Source organism: Syzygium oleosum, unplaced genomic scaffold (genome assembly GCF_021117445.2).
Source record: "Syzygium oleosum isolate NSW1041296 unplaced genomic scaffold, Sole_v2.1 Sole_v2.13, whole genome shotgun sequence".
NCBI classification, from domain to species: Eukaryota; Viridiplantae; Streptophyta; class Magnoliopsida; order Myrtales; family Myrtaceae; genus Syzygium; species Syzygium oleosum.
This window is the reverse complement of record NW_026607497.1, coordinates 3,585,561-3,601,114: the sequence shown is the minus strand read 5'-3', so window position 1 is coordinate 3,601,114 and position 15,554 is coordinate 3,585,561. Positions and strand designations below refer to the sequence as shown.

General features: G+C 41.7%; 2 protein-coding genes and 2 long non-coding RNA genes across 4 annotated transcripts; 2 read left to right on the top strand and 2 right to left on the bottom strand.

Moving 5' to 3' along the window:
* Positions 1-230: 230 nt before the first annotated feature.
* Positions 231-6,200, bottom strand: LOC115674911 (putative multidrug resistance protein). Its single transcript, XM_056317109.1, has 7 exons — positions 5,896-6,200; positions 5,283-5,337; positions 4,977-5,164; positions 4,294-4,751; positions 3,614-4,154; positions 1,245-3,208; positions 231-985 (listed from the first exon to the last, which is right to left on the bottom strand). The coding sequence occupies exons 1-7, from the start codon at positions 6,076-6,078 to the stop codon at positions 610-612; spliced, it is 3,765 nt and encodes a 1,254-aa protein (XP_056173084.1). The 5' UTR covers positions 6,079-6,200; the 3' UTR covers positions 231-609.
* On the top strand, positions 4,807-11,022 carry LOC130139660 (uncharacterized). Its single transcript, XR_008817768.1, has 6 exons — positions 4,807-4,848; positions 4,987-5,105; positions 5,292-5,356; positions 6,212-8,845; positions 8,928-9,068; positions 10,900-11,022. It is a non-coding gene; the product is annotated as an uncharacterized LOC130139660 (long non-coding RNA).
* Positions 9,064-14,814, bottom strand: LOC115674910 (putative multidrug resistance protein). The gene is made up of 7 exons (XM_030597431.2): positions 14,632-14,814; positions 14,132-14,193; positions 13,834-14,062; positions 13,155-13,612; positions 12,477-13,017; positions 10,074-12,037; positions 9,064-9,799 (listed from the first exon to the last, which is right to left on the bottom strand). The coding sequence occupies exons 1-7, from the start codon at positions 14,812-14,814 to the stop codon at positions 9,424-9,426; spliced, it is 3,813 nt and encodes a 1,270-aa protein (XP_030453291.1). The 3' UTR covers positions 9,064-9,423.
* On the top strand, positions 11,588-12,326 carry LOC115674914 (uncharacterized). The gene is made up of 2 exons (XR_004004989.2): positions 11,588-11,728; positions 11,807-12,326. It is a non-coding gene; the product is annotated as an uncharacterized LOC115674914 (long non-coding RNA).
* Positions 14,815-15,554: the final 740 nt, after the last annotated feature.

The window sequence follows — 15,554 nt, the reverse complement described above, 5'->3', positions numbered from 1 at the left end:
TGGTTTTATCTCATGAGTTCCCGCAGCTCCCGCTAATCTAGATCAGGAAATAGGGAAGGGACCGGGTTACGTAATATGCATTTGACAGTAAAAGAACACGGTGAGGAACCTGCCGGGATAGTTCCTAGGGTCAATTTTTTATGTCTTTTGTGATGTCACATGCAAGCAGTAGATATCAAGTCACCTCTTCTGGACCTCCTCAAATATATATATGCACACACACACACACACAATTATGCTTAGGCTCTGAGCTGATCCAGGTTTCATGAAGGGAGTTGGTCATTCATCTCCTTGGATTTCTTCCTTTTGTCTTTTTCTGCGAAAGCTGCATTGTTCATTTGAATTGTTAAATTGCACCTATTTTGGTCAATAGTTTACTTGATGACAATAGCCTCATTTCACGGAGCCAACTCTTCTCAGAATTGAACAAAATGACCCTTTGAAGTTCAGTGGTGCTTGGAAGTATGTAAGGCACATTCAACAAATAATTACATCATTTTCCTTGAGTGTACTACATGAGAAACAAAGACTAGCATAATTGTACTATGAAGCTCATCTTTCAGAAGAACAAGATGTGACCCAAGATATCACTCTGTCTGTGCTCTACTTTTAGCGATAGGGGGAGCTGCCGCTCTGTAATTTGATCAGAGAGTAGTAGGCACCGCCACGTCCCAAGGATATCAGTTCATTATGCGAGCCTTGTTCTGCAACTTTTCCATTCTTAATGACGGCGATTGAGTCAGACTTCTGTATAGTGGACAGCCTGTGAGCAACAACTATACATGTCCTATTGATCATCATCTTTTCCAGTGCTTCTTGAACTAAGCTCTCTGATACACTGTCAAGTGCACTGGTAGCCTCATCTAACAAAAGGATTGATGGATTCTTCAATATAGCCCGAGCTAGTGCTATCCTTTGTTTTTGACCTCCTGATAGCTGAACTCCTCTTTCTCCACAGTATGTATCATACCCATCTTTCATGCCACTGCAATTCGAGAAAATACACGATTGACAAATAGAACTACTTATTCTAAGCTTATCACACACAAGGAGGAACCGCTATCTGTTGCTATATCAGCCAAAAGGAATATCTGCTGCTATCAATGATACAAAGTCATAAATCTTCCTAGTTGAATACAAGCTTGTTGCCTCTATCAGGTTTTAAATCATCCTGGTAGATTCTGAACAAAAGGAGATCTAGAAAGTAAAAATCCTTTTCAGCATATTTACCGAGCTCAACATACCTTATGAATTCTTGGGCATTGGCAAGAACTGCAGCTTTTCTTATCTCCGATTCTCTAGCACCTTCTTTTCCATAGGCAATATTTTCACGGATAGTTCCAGCAAAAAGGGTAGGCTCCTGACTGACTAGTGCAATGTGGGATCTCAGCGTTTTCAGGTTGTAGTTGTTTATATCCTGGTCATCTATATGCACAGATCCTTTCATTGGATCATAAAATCTTTCTATAAGCCCAATTATGGTAGATTTGCCAGAGCCACTCTGCCCAACTAGTGCAACTGTTTTCCCTGCCCGAACTTTGAGGCTCAACCCCTTGAAGATCATCTGATCAGGCCTTGCTGGGTATGCAAAGAAGACATTTCTCAACTCCACTTGACCCTTAAGACCCCTCCTTAATTCTACTCCCCCTGGGGTGTCCGGGTCAATCTCAGTTCTTCTGTCGAGGATCATGAAAACTGACTTGATGGAATTGCTTCCTTTGGATATGTCAGAGGTCATGCTTCCGGCCTCAGCGATAATATAAGCAGAAAACACCAATATTAAATATGATTGAAAGAGGTGCTCTGGACTTAGCAAATTTTGATTCAAGAGCTTCCCACCATACCAGAAAGATAAAGCCGAGGAAGCAGTGTTGAAAAATTGTGAGCAAAACAGGCCCAAGCCTGAATACATTGAATGTCTGATGCTCTCCTTCCTAGGACCATTCAAGGTGGCAGCAAAAAGCCCTAGCATTCTTTTTTGGGAAGAGAAGGCAGTTATAGTTCTGTGGTTGATGACTGCTTCGCTGGCTAACTGGCTTCCTTCTTTTTGTGCCTTTTGTGCTTTTGCAGCCATGCTTTTCATCAAGACACTCCTGGCATAGAAACTCCCAATCACTACTGGCTGCACTGCTAGCATCACCACGGTTAGTCTCCATGTGAGCACAAGTGCTAGAACATAAGCAAATGAAGCCCCAAAAATTGCTTGAACTAACAGGGACATCCTGTCACCCACGAGCGAACGGACCATATTCGCCTCTGTGGATAGCCTTGCACAGATAGCAGCACTTGTATTCTCATCTTGATCAAACCACCCAATCTCAAAAGTCATGAGCTTTCCAAGCAAATTCTCTCGTACCCTGTTGGTCAACTTTTCTCCCATAATTGAGAAATTATAGTGCTGGATGACGTTGGAGAGAAAATGGAACGCACCAATCCCTAAAAATATGAAGGAGTATTCCCTGGATTTAGACCTCATCGCAGACTTGTCAGATTGGAAGTAATTTGATATGACGGAGCCAACAATGTAAGCGTTTATCGGTTGAACAGCTCCGGCTCCTATGGCGCCCAAGCATCCCAAGAGAGCTCGGCCCCGCTCGGGAGAGTTCATTTTTAGCAAACGCCACTGGGGAGGAGGGGGATAAGATGAGTTCTCTGAATCTTCTTCTAGACTTTCATCTGGATCATAAACGGAGAAAGAGTAGGGTGCGCTAAAGGGCGCACTAAAAGAAAGTCCAGGACTGAATGGATTAAGTGCTGGAGTGTTTTGACCACTTGATCTCATGCTTATTGGGCTTGGTGCAGCGTGCACCCAGGGATGACTTCTTCCCTCGATTTGGTAGCCGGAGTTGTTAGAATCTTCATTTTGAGTAGCCATTTGTTGCAGCGCAACCATCCTTAGGTACTCTCCACCCTTTCCGTTGTTCATTTGAATGAGTTCATCATGAGATCCTGATTCAACTACTCTTCCTGCTTGAAAAACCACAATAAGATTTGCTGTGCGAATTGTGGAGAGTCGGTGAGCAATGACGATTACCGTCCTCCCTGCAGAAACTTTATCAATTGCTTCCTGCACAGTCCTTTCAGATTGAGCATCCAGTGCACTAGTGGCTTCATCAAGGAGCAGGATTTTTGGATCTCTAATGAGAGCTCTTGCTATAGCAATTCGCTGCTTTTGACCACCAGACAATTGAAAGCCAAATTGACCAACCTATAGAATTTGTGATGGTCAGGGGTTACAACATATTACAAAGAGCGTACAATCAATTGGGATTTATACTAGACTACTAGTGCAAAGCAAAATAATTCAGTATTTCTCAGACAGAAACTCAAACTAACTTTTAGGAGATATTTTCTCTCAATGCATGTCCGGGGAGATAGTTTAGTGGCAATAACGCAGATTTCAATTTTTTACTATCTTTTCATATCTGGCATTTGCTTTTTTTGTTGGTTTTTGAGTTCGTGTTATACATTCCTACAGTTCATGCATATCCTTATTATGCTATTTTCCTCCATTTGATGAGTACCTACCAAAGTGTACAATTCCAATCATTTAGCTGAAGAGCTCGCCTAAAATAAAAAAAACAATAATATATCAATTAGCTGAAGAGCTTACCTGAGTCTCATACCCTTCAGGTAACTTGGCAATGAAATCATGTGCATTTGCAGCCTTAGCTGCTGTAATCACTTCTTCCATTGAAGCTCCTTCCTTCCCAAATAGGATATTGTCTTTTATTGTTGTAGCAAACAGGATTGGTTCCTGGTTAACCAGCCCCATTTGTGATCTCAACCATTTTAATTGAAGCCTCTTTATTTTGTGGCCATCGAGAAGAATTTCTCCTTCAATCGGGTCATAGAATCTCTGAAGCAGGGCAATGACTGTGGACTTGCCTGAGCCGCTGCCTCCCACAAGACCTACAGTCTTCCCTGATGGAGCCCTGAATGTGAGCCCTTGGAGTATCGGTGTATCAGGTCTTGATGGGTAGTTGAAGTATATGTCTTTGAATACAATTTCACCTCTCACATATGATAAGGCCTTCCCTTTCTTGTCTTCTGTGTCTATGGTTGGGACACGATCGATCATTTGGAAAATTCTAGAAGCTGCGGCCTTTGCCTCTGCAATGGAAGTTAGGTTTGGGAGTGCGCTCAACACACATCTGAAATAGCAAAATTGAACTTAAGAGTCACTGCATGATCAAGTTATTGAAGTCAATAACAGCTCGAGAATTACATACAGACCATTAAGAGGCCTGTGTGTATGACTGTATCAGTAAAGCACTAGTGAGTATGACTTACATTCCTCCCATGATGACACAGATTCCAGCTACAAAAATGGTACCACCTTTTTCTCCTTTTTCACTGACCAAAATAGTGCCGACCCAAGTCTGAAACGCCCAACCGACATATATGATACCCATGCTCCCCATCATCAGGCCTTTCGCAAAACCTTGCTTAAATCCAAGTTCCATCGTCTTCTGGAGTGCTTTGCTGAACTTATCAAGTGTTTGATTCTCTGCCACGTATGAATAAACAGTCCTAATTGAAGAAACTGCTTGTTCTGCAATCCCACCGGCAGCTCCATAAGACTCTATCATCTTCATGCCTACGTCCACCATGAGTTTGCCAAATACTAGTCCAGGAACGATGAATAGGAAGGAGAATGGAATAGCTGCCAATGCAAGTTTCCATGACAGGATGAACGAAACTAAAAGGCAGAAGGAGAAATTGGACACATACGCAAGGCAATCTGGTATCTGCAGGAGGAATGCTGAAATCTCAGTGAGATATGATATGAGAGAAATGAGAAATGGATGTTTAGCTTTTTCATTAGAGATGCATCTGGTTTTTTAGGTATTTCACATAAACTCCTTGAACAAAGGATCTTTAGCTGTTTCACTAAAACCTCTATTCTGGTTTCTTTCAAATTATGACAATGCTGTTGTTGAAACGAAAGAAATAAAATGATTTTTCAGTTGTACCTTCTCACAGATGGCAACTTGGATTGAGTTGGCATCCGAAGAAATGGTAGAGACAACTTTATAGGTAGTCGAAGAACCAGCTTCTTGAGTGTCGAAGAAGCCGACTTCTTGTCTGAGAACCGATTTGAGGTATGCCCTTCTCATTCGGGAAGTCTGTCTCTCAGCAGTTCTCGTCCAGCAAATTCCCTCTGTTCAAGTAGATAGCGGCGAATATTGCAGCATATCAGAACTTCACATTTCTCTTCATTGACAATATTTCGGTTTGTGGTTTGGTATAATACAGTGGATGCTATATGCTCAACTTACCGATAAAAGCGGAAAGTCCAACCCAAATTGCAACATACAGCAGCCTGAGAGCATACTGTGAAGTGACAAATATGGTTAGTAACATGAGAAATTCTTTTGGCAATTTAAGTTCTTAGACTTGTGCATAAGCAATTCTGATATTATTAGTTCTTAGAATCAAGAAAATTCAACCATGCTAATGGTTCTTTTGGTGTGAGTTTGCTCAGGAAGCAGACGGGCATGGATTTTTGTAGAATCAATTAGAGAAGTTATGAATAGGGAAAAAGCTGAAGAACTGATGATGGTTTAGCGGTTCTCGCTTATGGAAGAAATAAGAATGAGGGCTCAAACCCTCTGTTCTTAGAATAGGGAAAAAGCTGAAGAACTGATCATGGTTTAGTGGTTCTCTCTTACGGAAGAAATAAGAACGAGGGCTAAAACCCTCTGTTCTAAGGGATATGAATGTTTTCTAAGTATGTATCATGAAAGGTCTCTTTTATTGTTTGAACTAACCCGGTTAATCCTAACCATCTAACCCAATCGATATGTTTAAATCATGTGAAGAATAACTATGCAACGCTGGTGATATGGTATAATACTCCTTAGATTAATATGACAACAAAACTAAGTTTACCTTGTCCACCATCTTGTCCGTAACAGAAGCACCGGCCTTTCCAAATTGATTGATTACTGTGCTAAGAACATACATAGTCAAAGGGTACTGCATTCCATCTCCGATGCTACCCAAAGTTCCCAATAACATCAATAACCTGTCGAAGCCATCAGCGTACCTAAACATGCTATCTTTGCTCCCCATAATTCTATTTGCTTGACGTTCTCAACGAGCTGAACTTAAGATGTGCCTAGCATCTCAATTTCTGATCGATTACTGCAAACCACTTGCTTTTTATATGGGACTTACTCGGCCAATCCGCACTGTGCTGTTGCAGGCTGTTATCTCTTACATTGTCTCAACTCATTTACCCTTTTATGGCCATGCCAACTGGAGCAAGAGTGGATGCAATATAAAATCAGCCAGCGCTGTCCCTATGCTTTGGTCCGGGGCACGAGTGTTTGCATCCGTAGCTCCAATCAGTTTCTGTTATTTGGCATATTCCTTTGTTGCAGACCAATGTCACATTCCATTGGAAGAATCGTTGTCTGTTCTTGATGTTGGAATGTCGTACAATGCCATTTTGTTTTAGTGGTCTGCTACAAAGACAGTCCTTTGATTATCTTTGCTGGCATTTCATTGGTTGAATCGTTCTCTTTCATTAAACAGTAAAGCGGGGCACACAAGACAAGTCTCATAATTCTATTTTATTCAACTAGGATAGCGAGTAACTTGTTAGCTTCCGAAGTTAATATTTCTTTAAAAGATTCCCTTCAATTTCGGCCATGAAAAATACCTTCCTTTTGGCTTTGCCGTGACATCTGTATTCTGTACCTTTGGAAAGAATCATGTTTCCAAAAGGTTGGTGAATTTTTCAGCTCAAGGTCTGTTTCTTTCTGTTTCATTTGTAATTAGACTCATATGATTAGGCATTATTTGGCGGGTTTCTCTGTTGCTTAGGAGCCAGGTATCTTTGAATCGGCACAGGCCCAAAAGAAAATCTATTGCATGCTATATTACTTGCTGGAGGCAACAAGAAACTGCAATTCAAGTGCAGTAACTGGTCTCCTAAATCATTAATGATTTCACTTTGTTGCTAACATACGATCAACCTTGTCCCTCTTCATATACCTTCTTCTCATCGTAACTTGGACATCATCAGTCCTAGAGGACAAAGTGAACTACGTTGCTCAAATAGCTTACTGTAATTTTACTGGCTTATTTTAAGCTCAATTCAAATAGCTTGGGAAGCTTTGTATGAGTCGACCTCAAGCCTAGTAATAATTCCCTCATGCTACCGTCTGCTTAATAGCCTTAAGAACACGTCACTAGAAGAGATGACAGACTTCTAAAGTATATACATTGAAACACAGGCATATGATATGAACTGCAGATCATAAGGTAACGAGTAGGATAATAATCTCTTCTTAATGGATAGCCCTGAGATTTTACTCAATCACTGCAAGATTTAAAAGAAGGAACAAATCATATACGCCAAACCTTAATCCAACTATGATAGGGTTGACAGGCGACTACGTTTATTTTTGGGGTTTCAGCTGCACTAAAGATATTATGCATTGCAAATTTTCTTGCAATAATTGAGCGCATCCAATCAAATACATAAAAGGATCTAGATTTCTTCGTACTTGTATCTCTAAAGCTGCCTGCTATGGGCCATGCTTTGCTGTGGTGGGTGGCCCATTGGCACGGCACGTCACAGCCCACAGCATCATTGGGCCGAGCTGGGCACAACCCATGCGCCGGCATGGCCCAATAGTGTCGTGCTTCGTGCAGGGCCAGCTCGCCCTGGCAATTCGTTTGGAAACCTTTCAGTTGTTCCGCAATAACCCGACAGTTATACGGTTGCACGTTAGCTGCATCGATCAAATTTACTTAACATGATCAATAATTCCTTTGAAGCATCTATATAATCATCGAAGTCAATCTTCAGGTCCATAAATTCTAGAGTGTACTTTGATTTCGCACCCCAGGTAGCACGTAATGATGCCCCCACAGATCATTATATGACCATACTTGTGTTCCTCATTTACAATATCCGTGCCGTATAACGTCGGGGCTGATTCTAGCCAAATTTTATCATCACGCATGGCTGTTAATCTCCAGTCTTCGCATGCCTCGCTGGCGAAAAACTTGCTCAAATTTTTCAGAATCAATGTCGACTAGCGTATCCAGCATGTGACCCTCATCACCTATGCGCCTTCTTTTTGAACTTTTGAATGTAAAAGTTGGAACATTTGACCTTGAATTCGCATGCCATGCTGACTTGAATAAGGTGGAGTGTCTCTGCGGCTCCAAGTTTAGGACATGACAGAACCTTTGCTGTCCCAATCTGTGCCAATCGGCGTGTTCAACTTGACATTGACTTTCTAGCATGTGTTTGGAAGTCATCTGGGGGCATTGACATCTTCAGGCACTAACGGTATTCAGAAGACAAACTGAAAGGCATTATTAACAATTAACTGCCAAGGCATTTGGGCTAAGGGGTTGGACAGCATACGTACTCTCCACGTTGAAAGCTTTTAAGTCCAATTACTCCAATCGGAGCAACACAAGTTTATTCCTCCCCCAAGAAAATGGATCCAAGGCTGTACCGATATGCATACTCCGGAGATATTCACTCCCTCAAGGAGCTTCTCGATAGAGATCCAAGCATACTCCTGAGGCACACTCCTCAAGGAAACACAGCCCTCCATGTTGCCGCTAGATCTGGAAAAACGCCAGTTTTCGTAGAGATCTATAGTCGCTGCAAGTCCCTTCTCGTGCAGTCGAATTCTGAGGGAGACACTCCTCTGCATGTAGCTTCAAGGGCTGGCCATCTTTCTGTTGTGAAGTTTCTAGTCACAGAGATCACATCAACCTCTCCATTTCAGCTAACATTGAAAGCGGCTGCGACGGCAGGATTGAGATGCTAAGATGGGGAAATAAAAGGAACAACACATTCCTGCATGAGGTGATCAGAAACGGTCACTCACAAGTGGTTAGGTTGTTAATAAAGGCCGATTCTCAACTTGTACTTTACAAAAATTGTGCAGGAGAATCCCCGCTGTACCTGGCTGCTAGAGGGGGCGTGAAAGAGATTGTAAATTGGATCTTGACATCATGCCCTTTATCTGCTCACGGTGGATCAGATGGCCAGACAGCTTTGCACGCTGCTGTTTGTGCGAGACATTCTGGTAACTCTCTATTACTTGACTTGCAAGATAACATATGCTTCGATGTATCAACAGAGAAGCTTAGTTCTTGTACCGAGTTCAGCTATCATGTAATCTGATGTAGCAACAGAGTCTGGATATCTACTGATGGAAAATATGGCATATGCTTAGACAAAGTATGAATATTTTCAACTTACATTAGATATTGCTCAGTCCCAATACTTGCTAGTTCTGTGTGCTTTAAAGAATATTTTGTTCATGCATCACAGGTATAGTGAAACCCTCCTAAGATAAGAGTAGTATAGTCATACTATGAAGCTCATCTTTAGAAGAACAAGATGTGACCCAAGATATCACTCTTGTCTGCGTTCTACTTTTAGCGATATGGGGAGCTGCTGCTCTGTAATTTGATCAGAGAGTAGTAGGCACCGCCATGTCCCAAGGATATCAGCTCATTATGCAAGCCTCGTTCTGCAACTTTTCCATTCTTAATGACGGCGATTGAGTCAGACTTCTGTATAGTGGACAGTCTGTGAGCAACAACTATACATGTCCTATTGATCATCATCTTTTCCAGTGCTTCTTGAACTAAGCTCTCTGATACACTGTCGAGTGCACTGGTAGCCTCATCTAACAAAAGGATTGATGGATTCTTCAGTATAGCCCGAGCTAGTGCTATCCTTTGTTTTTGACCTCCTGATAGCTGAACTCCTCTTTCTCCACAATATGTGTCATACCCATCTTTCATGCCACTGCAATTTGAGAACATACACGATTAACAAATAAAACTACTAATTCTAAGTTGTCATACACAAGGAAAAACCGCTATCTGTTGCTATATCAGCCAAAAGGAATATCTGCTGCTATCAACGAAACAAAAATCATGAAATCTTCCCAGTTGAATTACAGCTTGGTGCCTCTATCAGGTTTTAAATCAACCTAGCAGATTCTGAAGAAAGGAGAAGATAGGATATTTTAGTCTAGAAAGTAAAAAAAATTTCAGCATATTTACTGATCTCACCATACCTTATGAATTCGTGGGCATTGGCAAGAACTGCAGCTTTTCTTAGCTCAGACTCTCTAGCATCTTCTTTTCCATAGGCAATATTTTCACGGATAGTTCCAGCAAAAAGGGTAGGCTCCTGACTGACTAGTGCAATGTGGGATCTCAACTTTTTCAGGTTGTGGTTCTTTATATCCTGGTCATCTATATGCACAGATCCTTTCATTGGATCATAGAATCTTTCTATAAGCCCAATTATGGTAGATTTGCCAGAGCCACTCTGCCCAACTAGTGCAACTGTTTTCCCTGCCCGAACTTTTAGGCTCAACCCATTGAAGATCATCTGATCAGGCCTTGCTGGGTATGCAAAGAAGACATTTCTCAACTCCACTTGACCCTTAAGACCCCTCTTTAATTCTCCTCCCCTGGGGGTGTCCGGGTCAATCTCAGTTCTTCTGTCGAGGATCATGAAAACTGACTTGATGGAATTGCTTCCTTTGGAAATATCAGACGTCATGCTTCCAGCCTCAGCGATAACATAAGAAGAAAACACCAATGTTAAATATGATTGAAAGAGGTGCTCTGGTGCTAGCAAACCTTGTGTCAGGAGCTTCCCACCATACCAGAAAGATAAAGCTGAGGAAGCAGTGTTGAAAAATTGTGAAGAAAACAGGCCCAAGCCTGAATGCACAGAATGTCTGATGCTCTCCTTCCTGGGACCACTCAAGGTGGCAGCAAAAAGCCCCAGCATTCTTTTTTGGGAAGAGAAGGCAGTTATAGTTCTGTGGTTGATGACGGCTTCACTGGCTAACTGGCTTCCTTCTTTTTGTGCCTTTTGTACTTTTGCAGCCATGCTTTTCATCAAGACAGTCCTGGCGTAGAAACTCCCGATCACTACTGGCTGCACTGCTATCATCACCAGGGCTAGTCTCCATGTGAGCACAAATCCTAGACCGTAAGCAAAAAAAACCCCGAAAAATGCTTGAACTAATAGGGACATCCTATCTCCCACGAGCGAACGGACCATATTTGCCTCTGTGGCTAGCCTTGCACAGATAGCAGCACTAGTATTCTCATCTTGGTCGAACCATCCAATCTCGAAAGTCATGAGCTTTCCAAGCAAATTCTCTCGTACCCTCTTGGTCAACTTTTCTCCCATAACTGAGAAGTTGTAGTGTTGGATAACATTGGAGAGAAAATGCAATGCACCAATCCCTAAAAATATTAAGGCATATTCCCTGGATTTAGACTTCATGACAGACTTGTCAGATCGGAAGTAATTCGATATAACGGAGCCAACAATGTAAGCATTTATTGGTTGAACAGTTCCAGCTCCTATGGCACCCAAGCATCCCAAGAGAGCTCGGCCCCACTCAGGGGTGTTCATTTTAAGCAAACGCCACTGGGAAGGACGGGGATAAGATGAGTTTTCTGATTCTTCTTCTAGACTTTCATCTGGATCATAAATGGAGAAAGAGTAGGGTGCACTAAAGGGTGCACTAAAAGGAAGTCCAGGACTGAATGGATTAAGTGCTGGAGTGTTTTGACCACTTGATCTCATGCTTATTGGGCTCGGTGCAGCATGCACCCAGTGATGACTTTGCCCCTCGATTTGGTAGCCAGAGTTTTTGGAATCTTCATTTTGAGTAGCCATTTGTTGCAGCTCAACCATCCTTAGGTACTCTCCACCCTTTCCATTGTTCATTTGAATGAGTTCATCGTGAGATCCTGATTCAACTACTCTTCCTGCTTGAAGAACTACAATAAGATTTGCTGTGCGAATGGTGGAGAGTCGGTGGGCAATGACGATTACCGTCCTCCCTGCAGAAGCTTTATCAATTGCTTCCTGTACAGTCCTTTCGGACTGAGCATCCAGTGCACTAGTGGCTTCATCAAGGAGCAGGATTTTTGGATCTCTAACGAGAGCTCTTGCTATGGCAATTCGCTGCTTTTGACCACCAGACAATTGAAAGCCAAATTGACCAACCTATAGAATTTGTGATGGTCAGGGGTTACAACAATTTAGAAAGAGCACACAATCACTTGGGATTTACACTAGACTAATAGTGCAAAAGAAAATAATTCAGTATATCTCAGACAAAAACTCAAACTAACTTTTAGGAGGGATTTTCTCTCATTGCATCTCAAGGGAGATAGTTTAGTGGCACAGCAGAAAAATGCTGATTTCAAATGTTTTACTATCTTTTCATCTCTGGCATTAGCTTTTTTTGTTGGTTTTTGACTGTGTTATACATTCCTACAGTTCATGCGTTTCTTATTTATGCTGTTTTCCTCCATTTGATGAATCTCTACTTATATATAAAGTAGAAAGAGATGTGAGAGCTTGGTACCGAAGTGTACAATTTCAATCTTTTAGCTGAAGAGATGACCAAAAAACAGAAACAAAAATTAGCTGAAGAGCTTACCTGAGTCTCATACCCTTCAGGTAACTTAGCAATGAAATCATGTGCATTTGCGGCCTTGGCTGCTGTCATCACTTCTTCCACTGAAGCTCCTTCCTTACCAAATAGGATATTGTCTTTTATGGTTGTAGCAAACAGAATTGGTTCCTGGTTAACCAGCCCCATTTGTGATCTCAACCATTTTAATTGAAGCCTCTTTATTTTGTGGCCATCGAGAAGAATTTCTCCTTCAATCGGGTCATAGAATCTCTGAAGCAGGGCAATGACTGTGGACTTGCCTGAGCCGCTGCCTCCCACAAGACCTACAGTCTTCCCTGCTGGAGCCCTGAATGTGAGCCCTTGGAGTATTGGTGTATCAGGTCTTGATGGGTAGTTGAAGTATACGTCTTTGAATACAATTTCTCCTCTCACATATGATAAGGCCTTTCCCTTCTTATCTTCTGTGTCTATGGTAGGAACACGATCGATCATTTCAAAAATTCTAGCAGCCGCAGTCTTTGCCTCCATAATGGAAGTTAGGTTCGGGAGTGCGCTCAACACACATCTGAAATAGCAGAATTGAACTTAAAAGTCATTGCATGATCAAGTCATTGAAGCCAATAACAGCTTGAGAATACCAGACAGACCATTAAGAGGCCTGTATGTGACTGCATCAATAAAGCGCTGTTAAGTATGACTTACATTCCTCCCATGATGACACAGATTCCAGCTACGAAAATGGCACCACCTTTTTCTCCTTTTTCACTGACCAAAATAGTGCCAACCCAAGTCTGAAACGCCCAACCGACATATATTATACCCATGCTCCCCATCATCAGGCCCTTCGCAAAACCTTGCTTAAATCCAAGTTCCAAGGTCTTCTGGAGTGCATTGCTGAACTTATCGATTGTTTGATTCTCTGCCACATATGAATAAACAGTCCTAATTGAAGAAACTGCTTGTTCTGCAATCCCACCGGCAGCTCCATAAGACTCTACCATCTTCATGCCTACGTCCATCATGAGTTTGCCAAATACTAGTCCAGGAACGATGAATAGGAAGGAGAATGGAATAGCTGCCAGTGCAAGTTTCCATGACAAGATGAACGAAACTAAAAGGCAGAAGAAGAAATTGGATGCATATGCAAGGCAATCTGGTATCTGCAGGAAGAATGCTCAACTCTCAGAGACACTTAATATGAGAAAAATGAGAAACGGATGTTAACTTTTTCATTAGGTACATATAGTTTTGTGGGTATTTCACACAATCTCTCTGACCGAAGGATCTGTAGCTGTTTCATTAACACCTCTGTTTCAGTTTCTTCCAAAATATGACGATGCTGTTGTTGGAACGAAAGAAATAGAATGGTCTTAAGTTGTACCTTCTCACAGATGGCAACTTGGATTGAGTTGGCATCTGAAGAAATGGTAGAGACAACATTATAGGTTGTCGAAGAACCAGCTTCTTGAGTGTCGAAGAAGCCGACTTCTTGTCTGAGAACAGATTTGAGGTACGCCATTCTCATTCGAGAAGTCTGTCTCTCAGCAGTTCTCGTCCAGCAAACCCCCTCTGCACAAGCAGATAGCGGCAGAAATTGCCGCATATCAGAACTTCACAATTTTCTCCATTGACTTATTTTGGTTCATGGTGTGGTAGAATACTGTGAATGCTGTATGCACAACTCACCAATAAAAGCAGAAAGTCCAACCCAAATTGCAACATACAGCAGCCTGAGAGCATACTGTGAAATGACAAATGTGGTTAGCAACTTGAGAGAATTTGGCAATTGAGTCCCTAGACTTGTGCAAAAGCAATTCTGATATTATTAGCTCTCAGAATCAAGAAAGTTCAACCATGCTAACAGTTCTTTTAGTGTGAGTTTGCTCTGGAAGCAGATGAGGAGACGAGAATTTATGAATAGGGAAAAATCTGAAGAACTGACGATGGTTTAGTGGTTCTCGCTTATGAAAGAAATAAGGAGGGGTAAAACCCTTAGTTCTAAGGGATATACATGTTTTCTAAGTATGTGTCGTGAAAAGTCTCTTCTTTATTGTGTGAACAGTTTATCCTAACCATTTAACCCAATCAATATTTTTAAACCATGTGAAGAATAACTTTGCAACGCTGGTGATGTGGAATAATACTCCTTAAAGTCGCATGACAACAAAACTGAGTTTACCTTGTCCACAATGTGCATGGAAACAGAAGTACCGGCCTTTCCATATTCAGTAATAACTGTGCTAAGTACATACATGGTCAGAGGGTACTGCAATCCATCTCCAATGCTACCCAAAGTTCCCAATAACATCAATAACTTGTCGAAGCCATCGGCGTACCTAAACATGCTATCTTTGCTCCCCATAATTCTATCTGCTCAACGTTCTCAACGAGCTGAACTTAAGATGCGCCTAAAATCTCAATTCTGATCTAGTACTGCAAACCACTTGCTTTTTATATGCGACTAACTCGGCCATTCTGCACTGTGCTGTTGCAGGCCGTTATCTCTTACATTGTCTCAACTTATTTACCCTTTTATGGCCATGCCAACTGGAGTAAGAGTGGATACATTATAAAATCAGCCGGCGCTGTGTCTATGCTTTGGTCCGGGCCATGAGTGTTTGCATCCGTAGCTCCAATCAGTTTCTGTTATTTTGCATATTCCTTTGTTGCAGACCAATGTCACATTCCATTGGAAGAATGGTTGTCTGTTCTTGATGTTGGAATGTTGAAAACCAGATCCGGATATTTTAGTTAGTAGTAGAAGTTCGATTATTTTGTTTCCAGATTTTCAGGATTTTGTTTGTTAGCTTTTAGGAATTTGTTTCCTAAGTTTTAGGGTGCTGATAATTTTTTTTTAAACCAGCAGATACTAACCAGATTTATGGCTAGTATATCTGGCTTTTTGCTTCGGTAGTTAGCACAAAATAATTAGCTGGACGAGCAGCTATAAAAGGCCAGAGGCCTCATGTAATTTCGTAGCCCTTTCTGGAGAATAAAACTTAGAACAATTTCTCCTAAATTTCTACATGGTATCAGAGCTCGATCTGGACCATTCTTTTCTACCACATCTCTGAGTGTTTCCACCATGACAAAATACCCTAG